At 42.6% G+C, this 24,520-nt stretch overlaps 1 protein-coding gene across 1 annotated transcript in view; it reads right to left on the bottom strand.

The window, feature by feature from the left end:
- Nucleotides 1-1,345: 1,345 nt before the first annotated feature.
- The window catches only part of LOC138246551 (sialic acid-binding Ig-like lectin 13), a 286,183-nt gene continuing 263,008 nt past the window's right edge, over nucleotides 1,346-24,520 (bottom strand). Inside the window, exons 10-11 of the mRNA XM_069201221.1 lie at nucleotides 15,711-15,801; nucleotides 1,346-4,169 (exon numbers count right to left, since the gene is read on the bottom strand). Of these exons, the coding sequence (XP_069057322.1) occupies nucleotides 3,984-4,169; nucleotides 15,711-15,801 (277 nt within the window). The 3' untranslated portion in view covers nucleotides 1,346-3,983. The remainder of the gene's footprint in view (nucleotides 4,170-15,710; nucleotides 15,802-24,520) is intronic.

Here is a 24,520-nt window from a genome sequence, read left to right as displayed (position 1 = left end):
TATCGACGCATCATCTGTGTGCGGCCAGAGAAACCGAGGAACACCTCCCCGTTTTCCACGCATCTCCTCCTCTGCGATCCGTTGTGGAGAATTTGAACGCAAACTAGGTACTTTGTGCTTGCAAGAGACACTTGTTGCTTTTTAAGAACTAGAGACTCTTTTATAGCATTTTCTAAGTGATATTTCAACATATACTTATTGAATCTTGATCGTTTCGACTTGCATTAACCAGATAAATATTACATATTTTTCTAAACACTGTGGTGTATTTTTGTGGTGTTACACTGTGTTATTGCATGATTTATTGCACAAATACTTTACACACTGCCTTCTAAGTTAAGCCTGACTTCTCAGTGCCAAGCTACCAGAGGGTGGGCACAGGAGAATTTGGATTGTGTGTGACTTACCCTGACTAGAGTGAGGGTCCTTGCTTGGACAGGGGGTAACCTGACTGCCAGCCAAAGACCCCATTTCTAACACCTGCCAATACTATAATTCTTTTGAGACCTGAGAAAATTGTCAGCTACTAAAATTACTTATAATATAGGAAGTTGCTGATAATGTGAGTTCCCTTTTAATCCGTGAATAATTTACTTTACAATACTATATTTTCCTCTGTTATATCATATATACTCTGCACGTTTTCAACATCAGCAAAAATTCTTACAAGAGAACTGAGGCCCTGAGTTTGGCAGAAAGGGTATCACCATCAAAGCACATTGGATTTCCCAGACGCTAACTTGGCGGTCTACCCGCTGAATTACAATGTTGGCCGGTTTCTGAACGAGAGACGGCTGGAGTCCTGCTGACTCATTCAGCCATTCACGACCACCTCGACAGTGGCATGAAGAAAAGCAGCTGCCAGAGGGCAGTATAGACAAGGGTTCTGCTGTTTGGACTCCAGCAATGGAAAAGTACTCGTACAAGGTAGTTTTCACATATCTCATGAATATGTGTACATTTTACACTTCTTTAGTCAAAATGCATCAACACATATAAAAATGTTTTCTTGAATTGCTGATCATGTCCAGGGTCAGTCCCCTGCCATCATAAACACGGCTGTTGGGCCAGGAATGGCACCTAAATACGGCGGGTGAAATATCGTTGAATCCACTGTGTTATTGTGACCGCCGCCGTGGCAAAATGGCTGAAACACTGCCAAAGTCGTAATCAGTTAGGATAGGTTATGAGAATGCAAGAATACGTTGAACCGTAGATATAAGGCGTCTTCTGCAAGAAGCAGAAAATTAAAAGAAAACATTTGAGGACAATGAAGCACATAAAGAGGAGACTTGCTGGACATAGGCAGAAACAGTATGTAGAGAGTTTTGTAGACAAGGCATTTGCTCTAGACAAGAAATTGTTTATTCTTAGTCTTAATAGAATGAGAACATCAGTCTAGTTAGTGAGTTCACTGTAAAATATGTGTTGCCAAAGCATACTAGCGGCAGTGCAGTAATATCTGGAACATCAGACGCAACTTAATTGACAATATGAGATTGTCAGAGGTGCCTGGAAGTTTCTGCCTACCATGTTTTAAGGAGGTAGCACAAGCACTTTAGCACTGGTCAGCAATGGTAAAGAGCACATAGTCCTAAGGCCAACAAAAATGAGATCAGCAAAAATGGGAGGATGAAGGCAAAACTGGGGAAGACCACTGTAAGACTGACAGGTCTTACATCCAGGTATTGGGGAATGGCCCCAATAGTGGACATCTGTTATCTGAACACCTTTCTTAGTCTTTTGCCTCAACCCAAATCACACATAGAATGTATGGTGGTTTAGTTTGCTTCCAAACTTAAAATAGATATTCAGGTACTTTCTGTTGTTTCTTCACATTTATTTGCAACCTATACTCCCTGTTCCCTTTGAAGATGGTAGAAGAACTGCAATAGTCCACTTTTGGATCTAATCTTAATTATTGTGTTGCCCCCTACTTAGGTATCTCTACACAATAAACCCACAGACTTGAAGGTATCCACAATCAAATTGTTACGTTAGTAGCATTAGCGCTTTGCATTGACTAAGCCCATCCTATCAAAACGCCACTGATCTGTGGTCAAAAAGAGGATTCCTTTAAAAAAAACTGATTGCTATTTAAATCTGTCACCTAGCATTCTCAAATAAAATGTAATTAATTAATTATATGTCCCCCTGAACATCTGAAGTGAGCCTTCTTTTTGTTCCTTAAACATGGGATGATTCAGGCAGACCTGAATGCTATTGCCACCCTCATGACTCTTCATTTGATGGCTGTTTCAGGTACTGTACATCACTCCACTCCACTTGTTTGCCTCCATGGCATTTGAATTCAAGACAATGGGCTGATTATGAGTTCGGCAGATGGTTTTTTACCATCCGCTGAACTTCTGACGGGGAGGTTGCCATGCTGGCTACCTCCCCACCAGCCCCACAAAGAGTTTCCCGCAAGGTCAGTGGGTAGAAACCTGAGTTTCTGCCGGCTGTCCTAGTGGGAAACAGCCTACAGCACTGTCTGTGGCTCATAATCAAGCCAGTGGCAATGCTGTAGAGCACAGGGTGTACTGCCACTCTCGCAGTGTTCACTGTCTGCAAAAATGCTGTGATGGTGCTGGTCAGAGGGGGCCCTACACTGCCCATGCTATTGCTTATTGCTTATTTTCTGGCAACATATTAATGGCAGTGGTACTGCCATGAAACTGCTGCCAGAGAAGAGGGTCATGATACCCAGGGCAGCACTGCTTCCAGCGCTGGCCTGGTGGATTTGGATTGCCGCCACCTCCAGACCTCTGGGATCTTTGATCCTGGCAGAGCTGGTGGTTCCCAGCCGGCCCGACCACCAAGGTTGTAATGTGGCATTAGTTTTTTTTTATGACAGCAACATTTTATTGTTCAATTGCCAGAAATAACTATGGTGTAGTCGCTTGTAAACACAGAACAACATCCTGCAAGAACAGATCATCACTTTCAAAACGAATCATGGCTGCTGCTGATCGTTGAGTCTGAAAACTCCTCACAAAAAGGTTGCCCAAAAAAGTTTACTTCCAGGTTGATTCTTTAGTAATTCAGTGTCCTCTTCAGCACTCAGTCTCAAAAGGCCTCAGTCTGCAATATTTGCTGACATAAAAGAATTGTAACTTTTTTAGACGTCTTCAAACTCCCATGTCCAGCTGAGATACTGTTATCCATTGGATGCATGGCTGAGGAACTCCAGATGCAAAAAAAGAGCACAGCAGTTTATCAGTGAGCAAGCTTAATGACAGTTTAAGCAATGAAGCCCATCATTGTTAAAGCCAAAGAGAGTCTATGCATCATAATTCATGTCATTTAACCTATTATCACTATCAATAGCAGCACAGAATGCATCGTCAGTGGAGAAATAGACTCTTGCTACTACTTCTCAACCAACATCGGCCTAAACCGCCATGCAGGTATATGTATAGGAAATTATTCTTATTTCACTGAAAGCACAGCAACCAGAGGAGACCCATCCACTATGGTTGAGGAGTGTCGCCCCACTGCTGAAATCTGAAAAATAAAGGGATAAAAAAAGTATTTTATTATCCCCTTATTTTCCCGTTTTTGTCGGGCGGGCGGGGCCAGCATCCCCCATGTCAACAAGTGGAGGAGGACTAGTAGAGCGCTTCTAAGTGCGCATGTCAGGTTGGCCGACCGCCTAAGGCCAGCCGAACTGACATGCACAATTAAAACTTTCTACCTGGATGAGTTGCACAGCAGGTTGGATACCCAGTGCAGTATCCCACTCTCTCCCTGAGGGGCATTTCTGCTCACTCAGGTCAATCCCAATTGGATTGGGTGGGGAAGGAGGAAGAAGAATAGAGGTGGCTGGAGTGTCAAAATATTAAGGTGGAAGGTACGTTTTTTTTTATTACCCCCTCCCCCTGGGTCCCCTGCTCCGCACGCTGCCCCCACGCCCAGTACAGCAGCCACTACTGATAGCAACCTACAGTTTCATGGACCAAGAACAATGGTACACCCATCAGCTAGTGCACTTTGACCTCTGAATAAAGAGTCTCTTCTGGAAGTGGGCTGGGTTTTCTTGCGGGCTTGGCTCTGGAGAAGTGGATTGATGTATACTGAAGGCTTTCCTTTCTGAAGTTCTCATAAATATTGTCTTTGAAGTCCATTGCACTGGAACTAGAGCATGAATTGTTTTCAGTCCTGGGACCCTACAAACAATGCAGAGAAGGGGAAGACAAGTAAGTTAATTTTGGGAACATAGATGTACAAAACTGGTAGGGAAAAAAAGCTCCAGAGCTCGGAGGTTCTCCCAAGTCTTTAGTTTTTCAAAAGCTTTTATACATGCAAAACAGCATACCACACCTTGTAAATATATTGTAAATTTAATTTCTATGCAATTATACTGCAGTTATGATGTGACTTTATTAATTTTCCCAGGTTTTATATTATTGCACAGGTTAGTAATCTCACTTGTACCTCGTCCTACAGAACACATGCTATTCCAGAGCACTTTCTCCTCATCAACCGCCTTCTTCATGGGATTATGGGGCTCAAACTACACCCAAACGGCACAAGATGCATCTTACTTCTGCAAAAAGAAGTGGGTTTTGTCCTCTCATAGTAAACAACTCTAAAGGTCCAGTATTAAACCAGGGCGACTCATGCATAAGAGGTTCAAGGCGAGGAGGAACATATACAACAGTGAGGATTTACTTTGAAGAGAGAGCTACCAGGCTTACATATTACCACACAAAGCAAATAACCAATTCCAGTAAAAACAATACAGAACTACTGAAGGGCCTGTCCATTCTCCTCACTCCAGTTGCAATTGACATCCACCTCCAGGTCCTCCACTTGAGAAATAAGTTAGTTACTTCTGGCCAAAAACTAGGACTGGTAAATTTAAAAGTCCAGTTTTATGAACCTGTCTCCTAATGCAGTGCAGCACCCAAAGTTGCTGTGCTGCATTGCGGGATAGGGAGAGAGCAAGGCAATGTCAAATCTACAGAGATATGGTACAGCTCACTGCCCAGAGCTGGCGCACAATCAGGCTCCTGACCTCCATGCACACACCTTTGCAGCATACCCTTCCAGTAAGAAATAACTTACTTAGACTAACTTTAAACTCTTTCCCACTTTGCATGTGTGCTGTACAGTCCTACACACATGCAAAGTGGCAAAAGGTAGGAGAAATTAAAGCATTTAGCTTTTTTAACACCTGCTTTAAAGTGGTTTTAATTTTTGGTGCAAAACCATGTCTACCATTTTTAGTAGATAAGAGTTTGCATCACAAACCATGGGTGGTTACACACAGACTCTCATGCACCACTTATGGATGCAACCTTGATGCATAGTAATGCAAAGCAGCACTTCACGCATGTTTGTGTTAATGTTTGGCCCTACACGTTGAATCAGACCTTCATGTTTTGTTTATTGCGTGGAAGAGTTTCCTGCTCAATGAAACCAGTGAAACAGGAAGACCTGTTTGCTCTTTGTGGGGTGTTCTATGGGAACCTATTGATCATGTCTTGGTTCGATTTGAAATCACAGTTGCTAACAAACACGCTGTCTCAACTGCCTGGACTAATCTCTCTTAATCATCACTTTTGCATGGTGACACAACCAGATTTTCATCAAGAGACGTTTATTAGAGATACAGATGAGCGACTGCCAGACTCCAGCTCAGATGCCGCAACCTTTTATCCTGGAATCCCATGGAATCCCCTTACATCAGATTAGAAAATAATACAATGGCCAGAAAGAAAACACAGCAGCATACATTCCTCCCTATAAATCAAAGCATAATATTTAAAATAAAGTTTTTCATTAAATTTAAACTAGAAAGTAAGATATACACGAAATATAGATAGAAGAAAAATGCACAATCTTATAAAAGGATATGTAAGACTCTTGGTGCATGAAAATACACACTACCCAATATAAATTATTTCATATGTACAATTTTGGAAGAAACAAATTACTATAAAGAAAACTAGCACACTATGGGCCTCATTATGAACCTGGCATTTACTAGACCGCCAGGTTTTCGGTTGGCAGTCGTACCGCTGCCAATGTAGCGGTCCGAATGCCACATTTCAACCCTGACGGTCGGGATGCCAGGGAACCGCCAGCTCCACCAGAATCAGAGATCCGGGAGGTGGTGGTGTTCCTAATCCGCCAGGGCAGCGCTGCCCTGGGGAGTATAACCCCCTTCTCCGCCAACAGTTTCATGGTGGTCCAACCGCACTTTGCATGGACAGTGCAGGCCCCACCCCCGGACCAGCACCATCGCAATGTTCACTGCTTGCTTTGCACCCTGGAGGCTACTGTATTGCCACCGGCTCGATTACGACCCGGAGACAATGCTGTAGCCCGTTTCCTGCTAGGCCAGAGGGCAGAATATTAGGTTTCTGTCCACTGACCTAGCGGAAATCTCATCTTAACTCCGGCAGGGGGGTTGCCACTTAGGCGGCGGCCACCCTGTTGGAATTTGTCCGCCAAACTCGAAATCGAGCCCATAGTCACTGATCCATTCAGTTCACACCTCAATCAGTCTCAGTTTATGTTTCAACCCACACATCCATCACCTGCAGATACATGTCCAAAAACTGGATTTCACTTGAGCCCAATCACCACAATTTGGTCTCTTTTAATTCCTTGCAATATTTTTCATTTAGCCTTTGTGCATATTTCTTTTGGTACTTGTTTACCCTTTCCCTCATTCCATATTTGCTGAACTTGGAATGTGTCATCCTTTCCATCCAAGCTGGAACAATCACTGTGCAAGATACTCTACAGTTTAGCAAATGACATGGAGTTTCACCAGTGACTGTGTCCAGTATGGTGTAATAACTCCACAACATGTTTTGTATCTCATTCTTCCAGTTCAAAACTTTCTCCTACTACCCCACTGAAATGTTCCACCATGGTGTTTTCACGAGCATGATAAACTGCAGATCTATGATGTTTGATATCCTCTTTTTTAGGGAAAGCAGTAAGCTCCCAGATATAAACTGTGGACCGTTGTCTGTAACAATTTCAGCAGGGCAACTTTCCCTCATGAAAACCTACTTACAAAACGTAATGATACAAGAGGCTTTTATTGGCGGTCAGACTGCCAGACTGGTAAGGGGCAGTAGGAAGGACGCTGACAAGCCAGCGGCCTCCTTACCGCCATACCACAACATTCACACTGGGCTGGCAAAGCTGACAGCACAGTCATTGCAGCCACAGGCATAGGCTCCTGCTGTCAGAGCATGTCAACACAAATGCCGGATGCACTGACTGTGCAGCCAGCAAGTTTGGTGCACAGTTGCCATGCACCATGTTGTGCATGCAGACAGTGCACACATCGACTATGCTGGCAGGGGACCTGTGCAATGTCAACAAGGGCAACTGTTGTCCTGCCCCCCCCCCGGGGCCACTTTGTTGCTTTCCGTCGACCTTTGCATGGCGAAGTCCTCGCCATGAAAAGGTTGGTGCAAAAGCAGGTCGGAATACGGATGGTGGTGCCACTGCTGGCACAGACTCCATTTTCCACAGCTATCCCAACCTCTGTAGTGGAACAGAACTTGGTGGTGGCAGCGGTCTTGTGGTGATCCGACCACTTAGGTTGCACCGCCCAAGTTGATATGGCAGTCTTGGGACTGCTGTACTCCTATTCGGGTCCCCGTTGTGATCCCCAAACCTTTATATGGACCACATATATCTATGCCCACCTTTTCCCATGGCCTCTTGCGAAATTCCACAGGTTCAATGGTTACTTCCATGGACTTATGGGACTTTTTCCACTACATGTGCATGCTACACAATTTCTTACATACCTCTCCTTATACTCACCCATGCCTGATCACCAAAAGTCCACATGTGCTTTTCTTTTCATGCCAGAAATGGCACTTTGTCCTTCATGCAACAAACTCAGTAACCGTACTCAGACCTTCCAATCTTCCATTGTGTCTTACAAATCCATTAACAATAGATAATTCTTCCCAGACATTTTTGAAATCTCCTAATTCCTCACTCATTCCGCATTTAACATTGACTTTCATAGATAGGGTGTTTATCAACAATTGTAATGTTTGATCTTCCAACAGCGCTCTTTTCCTTGTTTCTCTTATGTCAGCCACCATTCATTCACCTTATTCTTCATAATCATCTATATAAAGGGCTGATCATGAAAGACAATCATGTACATATTTAAAGGAAAAATTTAAATTTTGCTACTGATAGAGCCACTTGGCAAAGTGTCGAGTTGCTTTTCCTGTGCCTGTTGTGGATAACAAATCAAACAACTGCTTGCGATCTGACCACAATTAAAAATGCTTTCCACATTCAAAGGTTTTAAAACGAGGTACACTCCACCAGCACTCTAAACCCTCTTTCTCAATGGTAGAGTAAGCAGCATATTTATACTCAGTTTGCACCAAATTAGCATCATATTTTTTTTTACGCTAATTCAGCGCAAACCTAACTCCATATTTTTACTTTGGCGCTAGACACCAGAGTCAAAGGTATGGATGGACTTAACATCATTTTCTGGATGTGGAAACCTACCTTGCGTCAATGAGATGCAAGGTAGGCGTTCCCATGCAGAAAACAAAGCTGTGGCCCTTGCGCCATACTGATCCCCCGTGCTAAAATCATGCACAGGGTGATGGGGGCCTTTAATAATGGTACTAAGCTTGCTTAGTGACATTATTTAACACCTGGGTATGGGCAGGCGTTAGGGGACCTGTGGGCTTATTTCCATGGTCAGAGACCATGGAAAGAGCCCACAGGTGTCCTTCCCTGGCCCCAGGGACACCCCCACCCAGACCAGGAAGACACCTAAGGATCAGGGGACCCCATCCCAGGTAAGCAGAGGTAAGTAGAGGTGAGTATATTAAAATAAAAAGGACATTAGTCCCCTGGGCATGGCAATTGGGCTGGGTGACTTGACTCCAGTCTTTACCTAGACAGGAGTCATGTCGATGGGGGTTGTGTGCCAAAATATGACGCTAATCAGGTTAGAGTCATTTTCTTGACTCTAACCTGACTAGCGCCATTCTTTCACGCCCAACGTCCACTTTTCCCTACACCTCCCCGACGCTAACCAGGCCTTTCCGCCGGCTAACGTCATACCATAAAAATGACGCCTGGCCGGCATCTTGGGATGGCGCTAGCTGGCGTTATACTTCAATCAGGGCTTAAGTATTTTCCTTGAGTGTACATGAGGCAAAAAGCACCACTCTCGCATGCCCCTTTTTTGACTACATCAACGCGGCTCCAAGCTCATATTCACCAGCATATGTTACGATGATAAGTTTCTCTTTTGAGTCAAAAGGTTTCAAGGCAATTACTTTACTGACAGCCAATTTCCCATCATTAAATGCTCTCTGTCATGCATCCTTCCATTGATTTTCAACTTCATTCTTCATCAACAGATGCAAAGTATACACTCTCTCTTCAAAACACTCCACAAACTTGGAGTACTATTCTGCAAGGCCTTAAAATGATCATAATTTATTTTTATTCATTGGTGGATGAGCCTTTTCTATCACTTCCACCAATTTTAATTTTGGTTTCACACCCTCACTATTCTGCCTCACACACTTTAAATTTACATTTTTCCAGGCTAATCATCAACCCTGCACTTTCTACCTTGCTCAACATCATGCTGTTCCACATCTATACCCCAAAGTAACACATCATCCTGGAAAAATAAGACACTGTCCATCCACTTGAAAATCCCTTGCATAACTCTATGGCAAACTGCTGTTGCTGATGCTAGTCTGAAAGGCATGCAGGCAAATTGAAATGAGCCTTCAGGAGTTTTGATAGATGACAGATGTTTCAATAGATTATGCAACTGAACCTGGTGATATGCACTTGACAGATCTAGGGGCATATTTATACTTTTTTTGCGCCAAATTTGTGTCATTTTTTTTAACGCAAATTTGGTGCAAAACTAACTCCATATTTATACTTTGGCTCTAGACCCGTCTAGAGCCAAATTTATGGAGTTAAAGTAATTTTTGGGACGTGGGAACTCATTTTGCATCAATGAGATGAAAAGTAGGCATTCCCATGCAAAAAATGACTCTATGGCCTTAGCGCCTTATTTATTCCCCGTGCTAAAATCACAGGAGGGGTCAAAAAATGGTGCAAAGCCTGCTTGCACCATTGTTTAGCCCCTGGGTCAGGACAGGCATTAGGGGACCTGTGGGCCTATTTACATGGTGGAACACCATGGAATAAGCCCACCAGTGCCCTCCACAGGCCCCAGGGACACCCACACCAGAGGGACAGCGGAGGATGGGGACCCCATCCCAGGTAAGTATAGGTGAGTACAGGTAAGTATTTGTTTTTTAAGTGCCATTGGGGGCCCTGAAATGGCCCCCCTTCAAGGCACTGGGTGCAATGGCCATGCCCAGGTGACCCTGGTCCCCTGTGCTGGCCATTGGGGTGGTGGGCATGACTCCTGTGTTTTCTAAGACAGGAGTCATGTGGTATGGATGGTTTTGCATCAGAAAATGAATCTAGGCAGGTTAGAGTCATTTTTTTTTCTTCACTCTGAGCTGCATAATGTCATTTTTTGGTGCAAAATCCCCTTCTTCCATACCGCCATCCCCACCTGACTAACGTCCTTTTTTGTTTTTGGTAGCCTACCCTTTGCAACGGCTTGCACAATTCCATAGATATGGTGCCTGGCTGGTGCACAGAAATGGTGCAAGCCGGTGCTAAACCTTTTGGTGCAAATCTGCGTTAGTGCAGTTTTGCACCAAAAAGTATAAATCAGGGCCTTAGTTTGGTGAAATATCTGGCCCCCTTCACAGTCATTAGCATTTCATCAATACGCTACGTATTTCTGTCAACCCAAATACTGTTGTCGAGGTCTCAGAGTTCTACACACATTCGCATTTTGCCACTGGGTTTCTAAGCCAATACAATGGGACTGAGCCATTGAGATGATTTAATGGGTTCAATCACCCCTGCCTCACACAATATATTTAACTCCTCCTTTAGCTGTTCACACAAGGCTACTGGCACATTCCGTACCTTGGGCACAGCTCAATTTTTCAAGACCAAGTGATGCACATAATTATGCAGACAACCTAACTTGTCGACAAACAGCTTGAGAAATGTCATGCTCCTCTTCCCGACCCCACCATCCCCTATAACTAGTTCTTGATGCGGATGACTGGGATCAAGAATAATTCCCAAAGAAAGTTGCTCCTTCTAACCCAAAATCCTCCTCCTATTCTCTGCCACATATACTCAGCCAATGGCTGGCTTGCCATGATATTTCAATTCTGCCCTGAAATGCCCCATAAAAGGAAGTTTTTCTCCACAGTATCCCACTGTTTCTACTGTAGAAGGAGTCAGCGCACATTCTCCTAATGGGTTACTAAAGTAAATAGCAAGCCAAAATCTACCCACATGTTCACATCTCATTCGTTCACCCTCAACACAAACTTCAGAGGACAATAGATATTCTTCTCATTTTTGTTTTTACCTTCATTCATGTTCACTTCACAGACAACCATCACCTTCATATCATCCACGTTACAGTCGGATTTTGGTTCATGAACCATTTTCCTTTAAGAATCAACCACATTCATACTGCTTTTACGTTCCCTCCAGTTTCCATTCTGCATACCCTTTAAAAATGACCCAGTTTTTCGCACTTAAAATATCTAGCTCAAGTAGCTGGGCATATATTTGACTTGCTAGATGCCTCACACTTCTGCATCGGTAACACGTTTTTTTCACTCCCATCAGCATGTAGATATGCCTGTTTTCTACTTGATCTAAATGTATTTGGTGACTACACAAGCCTCATCATGCTCTTCCTTATGCTCCATTTTAATCTTTCTCAATTCTTTAACATAGCAGGATATGTTCTCCATATGTCACGCTATCCTAGTCGACTTTTCTAATGACGGATTCTTCAGTCTCAAGAGTTCTTTTGTTCTAAATATTATCTGATCCCTAACTATTTCCTCTTGTAACTCTTTAAACATGCACGTAATGGCTAATGTTCCTAGCACCGCTACATATTGTTTAATAGTCTCTCTCAGTAATTGGGCATGTGAAAAACATTTGCCTTTCCACCACCACACTTACTTTCTTCCCCAAAGTTTCCTCCAAAGCTTTCATAGACCTTACATATTCATCAGACATAGAATCATAAGCATCTGATCCATCTTTGCCCTCCTCTTCTGTTTCATACATGGGTAAAGTTTTCAAAACATTCCTACCTTCTACTCCCAGACAATGCTTTAATAATGCGGATTCTCTGCTTGCTACAAATATGTTCCCACCAATGGCCTTAAGATAAGTTTCATCCTCCCATGCCATAATGGGAGAGCCAATCTTGTAGGAATGTAGGAGGAGCAGATATATGTTGAGTCAACATGGCATGTTAAAAAAACAGCAATCCAAGCTCAATAACAAATAGTCACAGCTGCTAAAAAACAAACTTAAATAAAGTGGTCACTGTTGCCTACTCATTGTATCACTGTTGTCTAAGCATTGCTCTCTCTCTTGGACTTCCATCTATTAAAGTCTTTGCCAGCACAAAATGCAACCAAACGCCAGATACATGTTATAGTTTCCTCAAGCTTGTTGGCCCTCTTTTACTGTGTGAGGACACCAATCTTTTTTCTACGTTTATGCTCCCTAGGAAAAACAAAAATGTTCTGCCACTTCGTCCGAGACCTCTCAGGATGGAATGAATCCTGTGGCGTACATTCATCCAAATACACCTCAGGGTAATGGCAACTCCTAAATTCTCCTTTCTATGTGTATGCAGCAGATGCTTTGAGAACGGCTCACCAAGAAGACTACCTAGATCATCCATTCTTAAGAATGTGAATATCTCTAGTTTTTGGTAAGCCACATGGGCTGGGTGGTCTTTTTCAGTAGCTGATGCCAAGTTGTGGAATACGTCACCCCTCTGTATTGCGAATATTGCTTCCTAAACCATTTTTCGCAACAAACTTAAAACCTGGCTTTTTTCTGTTCTGTGATGGGTGCTTGGTGTCTTTTTTGCATTACAGTGCTGTATATTCTTTTTATTGCCTTGACGCCCTCGGGTATAATGTGCTTTACAAATCCCAAGTACTTAAATTCATACATACATGCCAGACCGCAGTGCTCTTCTCTTCAGAGTCTCAGTAGCAGTGCTCACCTGGCTGACCAAAGGAACCTCAGGGGAACCGCATTCTCTCTCTGCTGACTCATGCCCGCAGTGCCACACAAGCCTCCTTAGTGTAGCAGCCATTGTGCTTGCATGTAAAGTAAATTTTTATCGATCAAAATGAACTTCCATACACCAAACGTTTACCATTGCTGGCACCCAACAGTAAGTTGCGTGGCTGGGCTGTCCTGGATTCACTTCTTTACTTTTTATATGCGTCACTCCTAACTGCGGCGGTTTCCCAGTCTATAAACATGGAGCAGGGTTGTTGTCTTGTCATCCTCAATCGGCATCTCATCTTAGTCATCACTTTTGCATGATGACACCACAAGATTGTGATCAAAAAAAGTTTCTGAAGAGATACAAATCAATGACTTCCATACTCCGGCGCAGCCATCCCAACTGTCCTTCCTGAAATCCCCTTTCCTTCACATTAGAATATAACACTATGGCCAGAAAGAAAACCCTGTAACATTCACCTCTGGTCTAACAAAGGAAAAGATTGATGAGGCCATTAAAAAAAGTTGTGGTTTCTGCCAACTATTAGCCCAGCAGGGCTTTCCTTAGCATTTGGCAACTGCCTGTCCACTGTTCTTCCAGTTAAAAAAACATCCTCTACTAGGCAATTAAAAGGGGTGCTCCTCTGAAATGAGGGCAGTTAGACTTCTGACTTGACACCCCTTTTAGGGACAGCTGAAACAATTAGCCATCTTTGCAACAGGAAGCCCTTTTCACAACTGGCCTTCTGATACTCTTTATTTCCTGTTCACCAGCACCATCAAGGCGTGGAAACAATAATGGCAAGAAAAATCTACAATGCCCGACATGGGCTGGAAGAAATAGCCACTCTGTAGTAAATCTACCCCATTGTCAAGCACCCTTTGTACCTTAATAGTAGACCCAGTGGTGTAACAAAGGCCCTCGCCACCCCGGCGGTGAGGGGGGTAGAGCTGACCTCTAGAGGCCCCCCTCAGCACAGTACCCTGACCTGGGAGTTTCTGAATAAGTATGGAGGGGGACCACTCCATGTAATCTGCAGGGGGGGCACCTCAAGTTTTGTTACACCACTGAGTAGACCTACATGTGCATAGCTCTATGCACACTTGGGGAAGGACTAAATGAGTAATAACCACAGAAATAAAGACAAGAATTACTGGTAGTTTCTCATTATGCATGGGCCCTCGAGTTCCTATATATAATCCCCATCAACAACCCTCCCACACTCTGATGTTTACCGAATGCCTTTGATATTGGTTAATTCTGGGGAACTGAGTTACCGGATACAACAAGGGTACACTTGTAAGGTTGGGTAAAAGTAACTCCTGTTACTTACACACCTTATAAAAAGCAGGAATGTGATATAATGCAATATTTATAAAACACAGTACCATTAAATAAGGCTATATGGAGCCTTAGAAGGTCTGTGCAGACCAACAGAGGTGCTACATCAAATTAATTTGTGAATAGCTTTCCAGAGAAGAGGGCTGTGTTATATAATGCTATGATATAATAGTGGACTACCCTGATCCTAGCAGACTCAGGTTTGAGTGAATTTGTGGTATAAGGCCAGAGTGGGCTGTTATGGAGTGCTATTAGTTTTTTGCAGGTCTAGACCAGTGTTGCATGAGGTTATGCGTACCTAGCAAGAGGTTCATGTAGACATATTCCAGGCTGAAAGGACATTATAGCCGCAAGGGGTCCTTGGAGTCGAAGGGGAGGGTTGCGAGATCTGTGCAGCCTGATGGGAGGCTTTTTACAAGGTTTATGCAGACCAAGAGGTGTGCAGATGGGTCATGTAGGTTACATTAGGATCAGTGTGTCCAGAGGTCCTGCTTATTGAGTTTATAGAGGACAGGAATAATTTGGGTCAGTAAAATGGGATCACTAAAAGAGGCCAGAAAGTCAAGTCAAAATGCAAAGTACTAGTTTACCATTGGTGACTGATAGTGTTGCTAGCCAAGCACTTCAAGTAAACAATGGAAAGCACGTCCCATTGGGCTTGATGTGCTGTGCAGTGGTATTTTAGTCCAGCGCATCACACTGTGCACTGCCTCTCATATAGAGCGGGATACATATTTTATCAGAACTCTGGTTCATCTAGTCACCCAGAATAATTAAAAAAGGCATCTCCAGCTCGCTCAGTGCTGAAAGAATTCTGATAGTAATGACAACATATATACCAATGTTCTGATTTTCTCTCAATATAAAATTACTTTTCTAGAAGCATAATGTGGGAGCCCGGCCACCTTACTGAAGGACAGTTTGTATTTTTAACCTTAACATCACTATATTAAATTATTTTCTCCTTTCCTCTGTGAAGGTTGGTTGCATTTCCTTGCCATATTAATTTACAATTGTTCATTTTTAACTTATATAAAGATTTTTAGATGTGTTGTTCAATAATAGGTTATGAGAACTTTCATTGTCAATACAATAGAGTTTAAAATAAAGAACACAAACATAAAATAATTGTTTGAGCAGAATGTTCAATGGATAGGCCCAAAACATCTTCTCTGTATCTATTAGCTCAGAGTAGTCCTAGGGACTGTACCTTGAACACAACACATACCTTTGGAGACCTGTTAATCGCACTGTAAATCACAAGACCGTCATCCACTGTTTCCATTTTATCACTGGGTTCATTATTGGCATCCCTTGACCTGCATTAAAAAATATTTATATGCAATATCAGTACCACTTCAAATAATCTACAACTGTTGGAGTGGGACTTCTAAAAAGTATCTGCATCAGTGTGCTCTTACAAGACAACATGAATCAATCGAGATGAATGATGAACAAACATAAAACATGATCTAACTCTACACGCATGAGCAATTGTATGCGCTGGCATTTATGTTGGACTGAAGTTCGATCAACTCTGGTGTGAACATACATCAGGGTCAAAAGCACATGTGTAGGGGTTTGTACGTGCAACATGGACGTTTGAGTTTGGAAAAGTATTATTGGCACGAATGTTTGCACGCACATGCGTACACGTTTCAATGACCAGCTCAGATGACATTCCGGCCAGAGCTATCATCAACCACTCCTTGAAACGTGGCCTAACCCCAAAAGAACTCAACTCTACACCACTCTTTAAAAAACAGAAACCAACCCAATGTTCTCTTGTACCAATTGGCAAAACTGTAGGCTGCCTACACATGCAGATCAGTTTACAGAGGAGAGAATAATCTTCTGTCCAACTTTCTCAGTGGTCGAAGCACAACATCTGCAAATAGTGACTACATCAAGCCTACGGTGGTATCTAATTGCGTAAAAGCATTTGTGGTATTAGATCTCTCTTTCATCTTTGACAGAGTAACTATTCCTACTTGCCAGACTTGAATCTACAGTTAAGGTAGGCACCACCCTTTTTTTATTGCTTCTTTCTTGGCTAAACTATACCTCATTCTCACCTTTCTCTATTCAGCTGCTCCACAATTTTCTCAACTGCAGGAGTACTTTCAAGGTTCTACTGTCTCCCCCTTTTCTTTACCATAAGAAGTAGACCACTAACAGAGCTGATCTTCCAACCTCAACTCTGCAACCATGATGATGACACACACATTATGGTAAAACGTCAAAGACCACCCAATTTGATTCCTGCGTGATGGGCCAATGCTTTCTAGTGGTAGATCAAACGATGTGAACACAATACCTACAAATAATATATCAAATATTAGGATTTTAGTCTCTAGTAAATGGACCCTCTATAACACATTTAGCATCTACTAAGCTCACATTCTAGCCAATTAATTTCAAGTAAGGAATCTAGTATATGATCCTCACCAGCCCAGTAGCATGTGTAAGAACAAACCACACAAAGAGCTCAGAATTATTGTCTTTACTCTTCAGCGTACTACTTATAACTAACTCATGATATTCCAATAACTGTTAGGACTACACCCTGACACCTCCCAAATCGATTACATAATGTCCTTCGTAAGTCCACCCCTAAGTATGAGGTGCTAAAACGTGCAGTTATAAGACACTACGGGCATATTTAAGAAAAGTGGTGTTGCACACAGTGCAGCACCACTTTTCTTGTGCCCCTTAGCACCCCCCTAATGCCACCACGTGTGTGCCATATTTAAAATACGGCCCACCATGGCGCAGGGTAGGGACAATAGGGTAATTTCTTTTATTATGCTACTGATGTACTCTGTGGTGCTACTCCTGCAGAGTACATAGGGGCCCATTGTATTCAACAGTATGCCCCCTCTTAACTCCTGCTCTGAGCAGCCATTAAAAGTGCAGAGAAAAATAACACAAAGAAATCTCCTAGATCTTGCACTATATTTTCACCCCCCTCCCCAATGGGGGAATGCCCATTTGCATACATTATGCCTGGCAAAGGCACAATGTAGCACAAAGGGTTACAAAGTGGCACAATGCATGCATTGCACCACTTTGTAAATATGACATGGTGTTTTTGGCCGTCTAATGCCAAATTAGCATAAAAAACATTATGCTAGTGTTGGGTTAGAATGGCGCTAGTGGCTATTAAATATGCCCCTACATCTTCCCCCTCTTTAAATAAAAAGATACAACCAAAAGACATGAACAAACAGCAGCATCATATTACTGTGATCAGCCTTCTAGGTGGTGGCACAGTTTGGCCAGATCACATGGACGCAGTAGTTGAGCTTTACCCGGGATGGACCCCAGGGGTACAGGCTTGAATGTATAGCCAGAGTCTTCAAGTGGGGGACAGTTTCCTCCGAAACAGGGTCTGATGATCAACAAGACAGATGTCTGAAGTGAAAGGAGTCCCTTGTAATGGATTTGCAGGGACAATGCAACGTTATGATATGTCCCTTTGTGTCACAACTTTTAAAGGATAAACGTCAAACGGTGGATCTTTCTTTCTCTTTTCCATTTGCTTCACTAGAACCAAATCACCCTCATTGAACGCAACATTGAAGTTGATGACGTCGAACAGCATACATCTTCATCCGATGCTTCTGAGCATGGTCAGTAGCACACGTCACGTTATCATTAAAGTTTGATACAAGTGTCCACTGTGGTAATCTGGTTTTCATGGCTCTCCTGAACATTAGAAATGCAGGACTCTCACCTGTAGTGGAACGAACGGTTGACCGATAAGCACTGATAGCTTGGCATAATGCCTTACTCAGATCCAGTCCCTCTATTGATGCACATTGAATCACCTGTTTTAGGGTCTCCATTAATCATTCCATAACACTGTTGGCTTATGGCAACAAAGGTGCATTTTTCTGATGTTAAGATTGGCTAGAAACTCTCTGAACTCCTTGCTGTTGAACAGCGGACCATTGTCAGACTTGAGAATGTCTATTATGCCTCGCACTGCAAAGATGTAACCAGCTGCTCAATTACTTTGTTGTGGGCTAAGAATGGCATGTCTTCCACCACAAGAGACCAGGAATGTTCATCAGTGATCATCATAATGTGATGGCCATTGGCCAGAGGCCCAAAGAAGTCAACAACAATTTTTTCCAGTGCATGTGCAGGGAGATTGGAAATTGTTAGGAGATGCAGGGTCACATTTGGAGACAGGCAGCTGAATAAATGACACTCCTGTAATTCCTTCTACACTTTCTCATCCAAGTGAGGGACCCACACACAATCTCTCAGTTTCCCTCTTGGTGGCCAGAATGCCATGATGGCCTTCATGGGCGCGTTAAATCACTTACTGCATCAAATGTACAGCTACGACAATCCAGGTTACCCTTAGCACAGTCCCTTCTTTAGTAACAGACATTCATCTTGGACATTGCAGTATTTGTGAAATTCATCATTGCCACTTATGGGTCGAACACTCTGTCTCCAGGAATGGGTTGCAATAATGTATTTGAGGGCACACATGTCCTTATCAGCATAGGTAGTGGCAATGATTTGCTCAATGGACAGAGCTGATGGTGTGCTGGACTTTACAATGAAGTTGATGTAATCCTCAGGAATTTTCAACGTTGAACTATGCCGCTGTAAAGGTGCTTGTGATAAATAATCAGCAGGGTTTTGAATTTTGCGTGGCTTGTGCACAATTGTATAGTTGTACTCTTGGACATGTAACCCCCACCTCTCGATGCAAGGAGGTATCTTAGCTTTACGAATACCCAAAATGGTGAGCAACGCCTGGTGATTAGTAATGATCATGAATTGCCATCAATACTAAAACAAATGAAAATGTTCACAGGCCCATAACACAGCCAGACTCTCCTTTTCCAGCTGAGAATAAGTCAGTCAATCTTTGACTTGTGTATGCCGCAATGTGTCTCCAAGCATTCAGTGGACCATCAGAACTTAATATTTCACTTTGTTAGATCTGGAAAAGGGGCTCTCACTGTGGTAAAGTCGCAAATGTATCTTGAATAATAACTGGCCAAGCCCAAGAAAAAAGACCACACTTCTCATGTCACAGGTGGAGGGCTGGTGGCTGGTAGTGCTCGTACTTTGTCAAGATCAGGGGTCATGCCTCCATCAGAAAATATATGTCCAAAGAACTTGAGCTTTGTTTTGTGAAATTCTCAATTTTCAGGACCCGTAAGTAATTGACACACTTGTTTGAGGCTTTATCATGCTCTTTCCATGTTGCACTAAATACCAGTATGTCATCACTATAATTGAAACCACCAGATGCACTGTTGCTCATCAGAGTCAAGCCTCACTTCCATAAACATTCTATAAACCATTCATCCATTTAATCCAAAGTTTAATCCCAAATATTTTTCCAGTCATCTTCCCTGGTTCAAAACAATAACCGGAGGCAACGTGATTCTACATTATTAAGCTGAAGACGCGCACATCCAGGCTCTATTCTAAACTCCTCACCCACGCTCACAAGGCTCTGCACAACACCGGACCTGCCTACCTCAACTCCAGACTCAATTTTTACGCCCCCACACGTCAACTCCGCTCTGCCAATCTCGCCCTCGCCATCGTCCCCAGAATCCAGCGCAAGACCTCCGGCGGCAGATCCTTCTCCTTCCTCGCCGCCAAAACCTGGAACTCTCTCCCCACCTGACTACGCCAGACCCAGGACCTCCTCACCTTCAGGAGACTCCTCAAGACCTGGCTCTTCGACCGCTAACATCTCCCTCCCCCCACCCCCTCCCCCCCTTCAGCGCCTCGAAACCCTGACGGGTACATAGTGCGCTTTACAAATTCTCTGATTGATTGATTGATTGATTGATTGATTCTGCAGCGCTTCTGAAAACGCATTTCATCTTGGATTGCCAGACACATATTAATCCAGTGCTTTTTGAGCTCTCAGCGCTTCCTGAGGGATAACTGTGGTATTAAAAGAGACCCATCAGCAACCATGATTTATTTCACGTGAACATGACCGTATCTAAATTAAATAAACTTCATATTGTTTAATATTTGTGTACCAAATACCCAACCCTCAACTATTCCACACTCTGTAACACATAAAATATTCAAAAAACAAACCCATTGCTTAATGAACCCTTTCCTCGAATAACACAATACCCCTTCTTCAAATAAATGAAAAAATAAATTAAAAAACAAACTCACTATGTCACAAATTATACAGTATACCCGAAAATGTTCATGTTTCTCAATTCTGTTTGGCCAAAAAAACGCTATGTCTGTCCTCTTCTCAACCAACCGTACTTGTGTTCAAACCCTGGTAAGCAATAATCAACCCACCAATAATGCCCCGTTGCACCCCATTAAAGTAATCATTCGGGAACATTTTATCAGAACATGTGACCTTGGAAGTGAATCCAACCACTAGGTGTAACTCAGTTTTATTACTGCCTATGCTTGTCAATACTGAATTACATGATTGCACTACCTTATGATAAACATTATGGTGATATAATCAAAATAATGTACAAAATAACATTACTCATGGTGTTTCAATCACCCATTACTCAAATGTGTCTAAAATTAGTCATCAACACAAACATGCTGTCACTGTGAATGTTTAACATTGCAAAAATGTACAGATGACTCTCGCTGATTCCATATTCCAACAGTCGCAAGTAGTCTCCAGGAGAAGTATAAATATACATATGATCGAATGCACTCCTGGATTATCCCATGCCAACATTATTTCAAAGCAGAGCTCAAAAGCACAAAACTTGGCGTACAGGCTAAAAAAATGTGCTTTGTCCCCCAGCACGAGAATAAACATATTGAAAGCACCAGATGTGCTGCTGCGCATCAGAGTCAGAATCCAAAGTTTAAAATGTGGAATCACGTTGCCTCCGAGTATTGTTTTGAACTACAGAGGAAGATTGGAATATAATTTGGGATTACATTTTGGATTAATGGAATCACACGTTTTGCTATCACTGTAATTGAAGGGACACGTAACAGGCTAAATATTCCATATACAACATCTTGGAATGTTCCTGCTGCAGAAGACACTCCAAAGCTTAATGTTGTGTATTAATGTTGTCTAAAAATAAAAAATTGAGTTTAAAAAGTGGCAATGTACCTCCACTTCTCCTCTAATTCAAGCTGATAGTAGCCCTTGTTCAGGTCAAGAGGGGAGAATTCTTTGGCTACATTTAACTAGATGATCATATCCACAATGTGCAGACGAGGATGACTCTCTCTCTCGATCACTTTGTTGGCTTGGTACATATCCAAGCAGATGAGCAATGCACTTCTACTGTCCTTTTTCAGCACTACCAAAATGAGTGACATCCATTGTGTAGAACAGTAGAACGCTCAATCATGCCATATTTCAGCAAAGCTTTTAGCTTCTTCTCAACTGCTTCTTGAATGTGAAATGCTATCCTGCTTTTCGCTGTGCAACAACCTTGATGTCTTCATTAATGTGAAGTTGCACCTTCATCGTTTTGAGCCTTCCTAGACCATGAAACAGTGACAGGAACTGACTCATGGGTAGATTGTAATTGATGGATATTGGCCCCATGTCAACATCAGTCTTAAAGCTATGTAGGCATGCACTGGATGGAGTACCTCAAAGAACTTGGATTGAAGCCTGATCAGACTTCTTCTTGTGTCACAGTGTCACTATAAATGATTCTTGACTTTGCAACTGTTGTTAAGCAGCACAAGCGTAAACCTTCGTACTTGATGCTTTGAATCGTGGTACAGGTAACAGACTTTGAAACCATTCATCTATCAGGATGTTGATCGATGCACCATTGTTGATTACAAATGTTTCTGGGAAATCAATGAATTTCAGTTTGATTGATTTTGAGGCAATGTCTATGTGAGTTTGTTTGCTTTCTCAACTCACTTTTTTCTGTCCTTATTTAATCTTTCTTGCAAGCAGCAATGTCTACTCATGCATGTTATTCTCCTTTATCTATGATCATCACACATTCACCCTCTTCACTGTCGCTTGATGGTGACATCAAAGAACTCTTTCAGGATGAACTTGATGGCGATTGATGTGGTGTTTAGACAGGGCGGCACCTTTTAAATACCCACTCACATACAGAGGTTGTGTTTTACAGCACTTGGCACGTCAGGGGGTCTTCTCTCGTGGGTGGACCAACTGACCATGCTGGCTGAGCTACCTTTATTAAAATTAACCATGTGACCACGGGGTCACACCAAAGGGGAGAAACACCACAGGGATGAACTAAAATACCCTTCATGACAGGAGCACATATGGTAGTGGATGCGACCAGTGAAATCACAGCACTATAATTTACTTAAATAGTTTTGACCTGTTGCAGTTGAGGTTGCTTTTTTATCTTTGTGGATGTGGCAAGACTGCATCTGGAACATTCTGGCATCCATCTTCTCCTCCTACCACGATGCACTTGAGTTTTTCTTCACCTTACAAATGGTTATAAAGTGGTTCTCTTTTCTGCATCCTTTGCACATTTGTCTGATGGCAGGCCAGTTATACTTGTGTGGAAATTCAAATCCACAACAGCAACTGCTTGGCGCTAGTGTCCACTCTTCATGACCATTGCCAATTAACCTCTCGCCTGTTCCTGCTCTCATGTCAGCTCATTCCTCAGCTCTAGCAACCATCAATACCTTTTCTAGGCTGAAAGTCTCTCGCAACATGCATCTTCTGAACAAGTTCACCAAACAACCATCAATGACTCTGTGGCGCATGGCGTCTTCATCAACAACTTCACTGAATTTGCAGTGTTTGATGAGCATGCCAAGTCTTTCAACAAACTCATCCATCTTTTCACCAATTTGCTGTCTTGCTTGATTGAAAATGTACCTTTCAAAGTCGATGTTTGGCATTGTATTGAACTTGGGTCCTAACGCTTCTTTGATTTGAATGTAACACGTTGTCTCAGTCTGTGACAGTTTCTTTATCACTTCTTTCACGTCTTCCCCAGCAAAATTCTTTAAGTATTTAATGCTTACATTTGCTGCTTCCAGAGCACCTATCAAATCTTCAAAAGTCTCAATCCATGTGGTCCACCTGTCACCAATATTCCATCATTTGATGGTAGTGAATGGTGGCAGGGGTTTTAGATAAGCGACAGCCCCATACTCTGTGTCTCTTGCAGCAGCTACCAGGAGCCTTCCCTGTCGTGAAGACTTTTTGATTTGTACTGAAAGACATTGGCTGCAGTCTTTCTTAGTCTTTGGTGGCTTCTTCAGGTACCAACAGCCTTGTGAGCAGAGCCCCTGTGTTCGCTGTCGAGTCACCTCACTCGATCTAGAGGTCATATTATTGGTGAGTGATTTCACATTTTGTACCAGGTTGTGATTACTATCTAGAATGATATCTGGTTGTCACAGCCTTTGACATTGTACCTAGTTTTCACTAACTTCTAGCATTATTTCTGATTGCCGCTGCCTTTGATTTTGTACCTTGTTGTCACTGCCTTTAGCATTTTCTTGTAAGATCGGTGGCTCCATGTAGTGGCACACTTTTCTTTTTCCCAGCGTGGAGGGGCAAGTCTTCACAGGCTTCTCCAACGGTGCTCCCATAACAGGCCTTCAACTTCTCCACGAGGCTTGCAGGCTGGACCGTCTCCTGCACTCAACATGTGCCAACAGCAGCTTGCCTCGTTTCAGCTTGATCATACATGGCATGAACAAACAGTTTGCAGTTTCTCGTAAACTCTCAGGAATAGCACTTCTGTTTCTTTAGAGCACATATCTCCTATTTGTCACTAGTTTTTGCATCCTCCCCAGTCCAGTAGCATGCATAAGAACACACCACAAATGGAGCTCAGAATTATTATTTTTGCTCTTCAGCTATCCACATGTAACTAATGGCATCAAATGCATTAAAAGTGCTTTTCCTCTAGATGTATAGAACAATACCTCTGTAATGTTTTGAGGCTTTTTTTTTACTTTATTATTTAAAATACTTCAATCATTTTGTAAGAATTTTGCTTTTGGCCTGCCTTATTGATGGTTACCAGTTTGTGTTTAAATACATTGCCTGTTACTTGGAATTATTCTTTG

Source organism: Pleurodeles waltl, chromosome 7 (assembly GCF_031143425.1).
Source record: "Pleurodeles waltl isolate 20211129_DDA chromosome 7, aPleWal1.hap1.20221129, whole genome shotgun sequence".
Taxonomy (NCBI): Eukaryota; Metazoa; Chordata; class Amphibia; order Caudata; family Salamandridae; genus Pleurodeles; species Pleurodeles waltl.
The sequence above is the reverse complement of the archived record's forward strand: the minus strand, read 5'-3'. Positions and strand labels throughout refer to the sequence as shown.